This window comes from Seriola lalandi, unplaced genomic scaffold, assembly GCF_002814215.2.
Source record: "Seriola lalandi dorsalis isolate HSWRI2012SDOR001 ecotype SW California unplaced genomic scaffold, Sedor1 jcf7180002054464, whole genome shotgun sequence".
NCBI classification, from domain to species: Eukaryota; Metazoa; Chordata; class Actinopteri; order Carangiformes; family Carangidae; genus Seriola; species Seriola lalandi.
This window is the reverse complement of record NW_019525017.1, coordinates 402,813-408,146: the sequence shown is the minus strand read 5'-3', so window position 1 is coordinate 408,146 and position 5,334 is coordinate 402,813. Positions and strand designations below refer to the sequence as shown.

The window sequence follows — 5,334 nt, the reverse complement described above, 5'->3', positions numbered from 1 at the left end:
AGAGCGGTGGGGGTGGGGCGACATAGAGGGGAAAATACTGTTTCACACAAAATAAAGCAATGCATTTTGTATTGCAGACTGACATCATGAGGTCTGGTAATAGTCAAAGAGCTGTAACAACAAGTAGGGTTATTGCAGATATTTCAAAATATTTAAATTTTGTTTAAGTTTTGTTACACAGTGCCGTAGGGTCACTATAATTAAACAAGTGCTAAAACAATTCGTCATTTAAAATTTAACTTTTGTTTTTCATATACATTTATTAGCACTGAATATTGATATTTTGGATGTTTCTTGCTGTTAATTAGCCAAAAATCTTGTGAAGGGCATTTGCATTATTCTTTTTTTACATTTTATCAACCAAATAATTAATCAAAAGTAATCATTACATTTGTATATGACAGAGGATGACTCTGTAAAACTGTCAAAGATGTTGAGTGGTCACAATTGTTCAGTTATGATCGGGGATGACTATTTCAGACAATACACACACAGAGAGACATTAAGTTAAAATACAGTACAATATGCTGTTGTTTGTTGTGATATTACTGCAAAACAGTCTTGGAGACAATTTTGACTAATAAAACTTCCTGCTAAAAAAAATAAATAAATCTACTAACAACCTACGAGAAACCTTTGCAGACTGGAAGACAGCCAAGCAGACAGGATGTAGTAAAAGCACTGATAAAACCAATATTTTCTGTCTGATGACTCAGGCAGTAAAGTAATGCATTAAAGGTGCATTATTGCTGCGTATGACCGAAGCATGTAAAGGGCAAACAAAGAGCCAATTTACCTCCCCTCCTGATTTTACTGCTAATGCCAGAGATAAATATCCGCAGTCAGCCCAAATTGAGATGCATTAAGCTGTTTTAATAGATAATTGAGTTCATTCTACTTCTACAGTGTTTGTTCTTCACTGACAGATGGGTGCCTTAAGGCGACCGTGGACCAACCAGTTGATCATAAATTACACATGAGTTCTGATGGGCCAGTGATTTCTTCAGGGTGGATCCAGAATCAACTATGCATCACTTCCTGATAGTACTCGCATTTCTCTCTCTTTGGCACTCTAATCCTCCACTGGACCTCTGAAAACATCAGCATGCATGCCTAAAACTGCCATCAGTAAACCGTAAGTAAGTAAATTTCCCAGAAGCCTGTTAGTCAATTTTTACCCAATTTACTTTGAGTGTAAAAATGTGAGCTATGAAAAATTAAATCTCTCACCTCTGTTAATCTCTATAATTTCTTCTTGGGCGAGAGGACAGTCACCCCCTATGCCTCCAGAACCCATCACTCCACCTAGGACATTTCCCAAGATCCTTTGAGGTGAGGCAGTAGCCATGGCCAGGGCATCTGGCTTGCAGTAGTTGGGGGATCCTGGTTGGGGTGCTCGAGGGATATGTTTGTTCTTCTTTTTGGGCAGCTTTTGTTTGGCCATGGCCAGAGAGTAGTACATGCCGAAGTTGTTGACAATGACAGGCACAGGCATAGCAATGGTCAGCACACCAGCCAAGGCACAGAGCGCACCCACCAGCATCCCAGACCACGTCTCCGGATACATATCTCCATAGCCCAGCGTGGTCATGGTCACAACGGCCCACCAAAATCCAATGGGGATGTTCTTGAAGTTGGTGTGGGCGCTGGCTGTTGGGTCATCCGGGTCTGCGCCAATTCGTTCAGCATAGTAGATCATAGTGGCAAAGATGAGGACACCAAGGGCCAAGAAGATGATCAGCAGGAGGAATTCATTGGTGCTGGCACGAAGGGTGTGGCCAAGGACACGGAGACCCACAAAGTGGCGAGTGAGCTTGAAGATTCGGAGGATACGGACGAATCGGACGACACGGAGGAAGCCCAGGACATCCTTGGCAGCTTTGGAGGACAGGCCACTCAGGCCCACCTCCAGATAGAAGGGCAGGATGGCGACAAAGTCGATGATGTTGAGGGTGCTTTTGAAGAACTCAAGCTTATCTGGGCAGAAGGTGACTCGCAGCAGGACCTCGATGGTGAACCAGATGACACACACACCCTCCACGTATGTCAACCAGCTGTCAGTCACCACCTCGTATACAATCTCCTCACGGGTGAAGTTGCCCACCGTGACGTTCTCTGTCTTGTTGATGATGGTGTTGAAGGCCTCATGCGTCTCCATGCAGAAAGTGGAGATGGAGATGAGGATGAAGAATAGGGAGCCAAATGCCACATACTAGAAGAAAAGGAAGAAACCAGCAAACAGAAAAAAAAGACAGGAAGAGAAAGGAGAAAAAGAAAGTGAGAGAAGGAGGAAGAGTCAGGTGCAAATCAAGAAAGTTCAGCAGGGCAAAATAACATAAAAAAGCATAAAGAAAAACTATCGCTTTAGTGCAGTTTGAAACCTCAAGCCAACAGCAAAGGGAAACAACAGGTGTATGTGCGACCCTTGTTCTGTCACACCCAACCCAAATACACATAAGTGATACTTAAGCCAAATACACAAACCTTGTGTGCGTGTAAAAATTATTTTTCAAAATAAAAAAAGAAGCAAAGATTTGTTTTGTAACAGCACAGCAGGCAAGTGGACCTTCCCTGAGGAGGACCTTGGCACAATTTGACCCGTAGTGACCGAAGTCCAAGGACAATCAGACTCATTAGGCCTAACCAAATTACATCTGACAGTCATAAATGATTGTGATGAACAATGAAGGTGTAAAAATAGATGTGCTGTCAGTATCATGTCATATCATGTGCCATCAGGAAAATGATAACTTACGTGATTATAAGTTAATCAAATTATTAATAGCGCTATCAGTTCAATATCAAACTCCCCTTTTAAAAAGGAGCTAATATGTATATGTTTGCTTTATTTTTTCTCTCACAATTATTATATACTAAGATTAAATTGCCCAAGAGCATCAGAGGAGACCTGGACCTGAAACCAGGTCCGCCTAGACCCAAAACCCCGAGGGCCCTGCCTCAGATTGACACACCTCTTAAGACATCATTTACATGAAATCGGGGGAAAAGTGCAGAAGAAACAGAGAGCAAAATCACAGTGCATTAATGTAACACTCAATCCAAAAAAAAGAAGAGGGTAGAAAAGTAATAGAAAAACACCACTAAGTTGCGATACTCTGCTAGAGAGGACACAGGATGGGATGGAGGGATGAGAAAGACAAGAAGCTGTAAGGATAAGATAGATAAATAACTGTATACCATCTGTATACCACAGTCCAGTAAACAAGTGAGAAGTCTCACAGCTCAGCGGGTGTTCTATGTTCAAAGTGTCAAAGCGTGAGTTTAGAGGTGCAACTGTCAAAGTTGAACTGCGGTTTTCTAGTAAACAGACATTTGTTTACGGATATACGATATGATGTAAGACCCTGCAAACTTATGTTAGTTTCTTTGGAATCTTTGTATTTAATATTTCAAGAAGCTACAGCGTTTACACTACGTTCATATATTCTCACATGCAGATTCAACTTACATCCTCAGGTAACATCAGCCTTTCCTGCTTCATCACACATTTAGACCAGTTGATATGAAAGCTCAAATTAAGACTTAAATTAAATTTTCTTTTTTTTTTCTGCTGTTGTTCTACCTGCTCCCTGGCACTTCGGTAGGGCAAAAGATGTCTGGCACTTTTAAATAATTAATGTTTTTCAAGTCTTAGAAACAAAGTTATGGATTAGGCCATAAACGTAAGGCTGTATAATACGGCTTAACTGCCACAAATACACGGTGTATATCTGCCTCCTAGTTGGATGCATCTGAGTTATCTGTTCCTAAACATCAGTGAGGAAGCTACCGCGTTATCTTGGTGTTTACCTGAAACACATAAACTGTTTGGTTGAAGCCGTCTTCGCTGAATTACCGTTGTTATTGTGACCAAGAAAGACAAGTAATAGTAAAGTCCCAGTTTCCATTGGCATATGCCCTCTGTCCCCTTATCCACCTCTTTATACAAGTTATACTACAATGTCTTGCAGCTCCATGTCTGCTTGTTCACTTCCAAATCTTTGTCCTCGGGGGAAAATTTCCTGGACAAAAAAAACAAAAAAAATAAGTGAAGTCATAACCCTGCCACACCACACTGTCCCACCACAGAGATCTCTGTTGTTTTCCAGAGTTTATTCTTCAGGTTTGCTCTTTTTTTCTCTTATTTTATTTTTTATTATCACTCAAAGGCAGTTTTCTTAGCACTGGCCGCCTGTGTGTGCTCTGCAGGCTCAGTGTCTATATGTACCCAAGCTTATTATTCTACTATAGCACATTCAATTGTCACTGAATCAATTGCAGTAGCGTGATAACACCAGTGTGTGCGTGGCTACTGCACAATCTTTCCCCGTTGCGGTCCATTCCTACAAGCCCTGCAGTGTATTTATAGATGCTGTGTACTTTGTGCTTTATCAAATAAATAATAAAACACAGACATGGCCTGAAGAGCAAAAGAGAAAGGTAATTCATACTTGAGTGGAGTCCATATATATAAGAAGCCTGAGTGCCCTCAGTGTATTGTGCGTGTCACCGTGTATTTTCGACATTATGCACTTATGTAATATCAAGAGCAACATACTTATATGAGGAAGCCTTATAACTAAGCAAACGGAGGGAACCGGTTTCAGTTATTTTTCTTGAAAGGTCTCGCTTCTCCCTCTTTGGATTGAAAGGCGGAGAGCCTAAGCCTACACGCATTTGCCTCCATGACAGAATCAGACTAAGCAGAAGACTTAAGACTCTGACCCACGGTATTTATGGAGGAGATTAGCTGACAAGCATTTAGCCACAGAAGTGATCTTCCAGGAAAGTCAGCCATGACTGTCCATTCTGTAGTTTTCGATTGCTATATTGGGATTGGGATTTGTTTGTGAATTAGCATAATGGTTGTTGGCTGGTAATTGAAGTAGGTTATGCTGTGTTGCTCTACAGAAGCAGCGTAAGGAAACATCATTTAAAGTGGAGATATATTTCTGTTGAGAACATCTCTTTATATTCTAAATAGTTTTGCAATGTATGCATCGGGTTTGTTCGGAGTTTTCTAATTTTCTATCTTGTTATCCTCACAAGCCTTCACCCTCCCACCACCCCCCTCTCTGGTCTTTTCTCCTCCCCCTCTACTCCTTCTCTACTCTCTCCTTCTCCCCCTTCCTTCTCCATCTCTTTCCCCTACCTCTTTTCTCCTCTATGTTTCTCGCTAGTCGATGTCTGACCTACTTTCTCAGATTGCTGCAGTGCTCTCCCCCTCTGTATCGTGAAAACACACTCTCACACACATACACACACACACACTAAGGTTCTCAGTCACCCTCCTACCTCCTACCCCCCCCCCCCCCCCCCCCCCCCCCCCCCCCC

General features: G+C 41.9%; 1 protein-coding gene across 1 annotated transcript in view; it reads right to left on the bottom strand.

The window, feature by feature from the left end:
- LOC111658665 (voltage-gated potassium channel KCNC1-like) overlaps window positions 1–5,334 on the bottom strand; it is a 51,465-nt gene that overhangs the window by 22,263 nt on the left and 23,868 nt on the right. Inside the window, exon 3 of the mRNA XM_023411246.2 lies at window positions 1,231–2,212. Coding sequence (XP_023267014.1) covers window positions 1,231–2,212 — 982 coding nt within the window. The remainder of the gene's footprint in view (window positions 1–1,230; window positions 2,213–5,334) is intronic.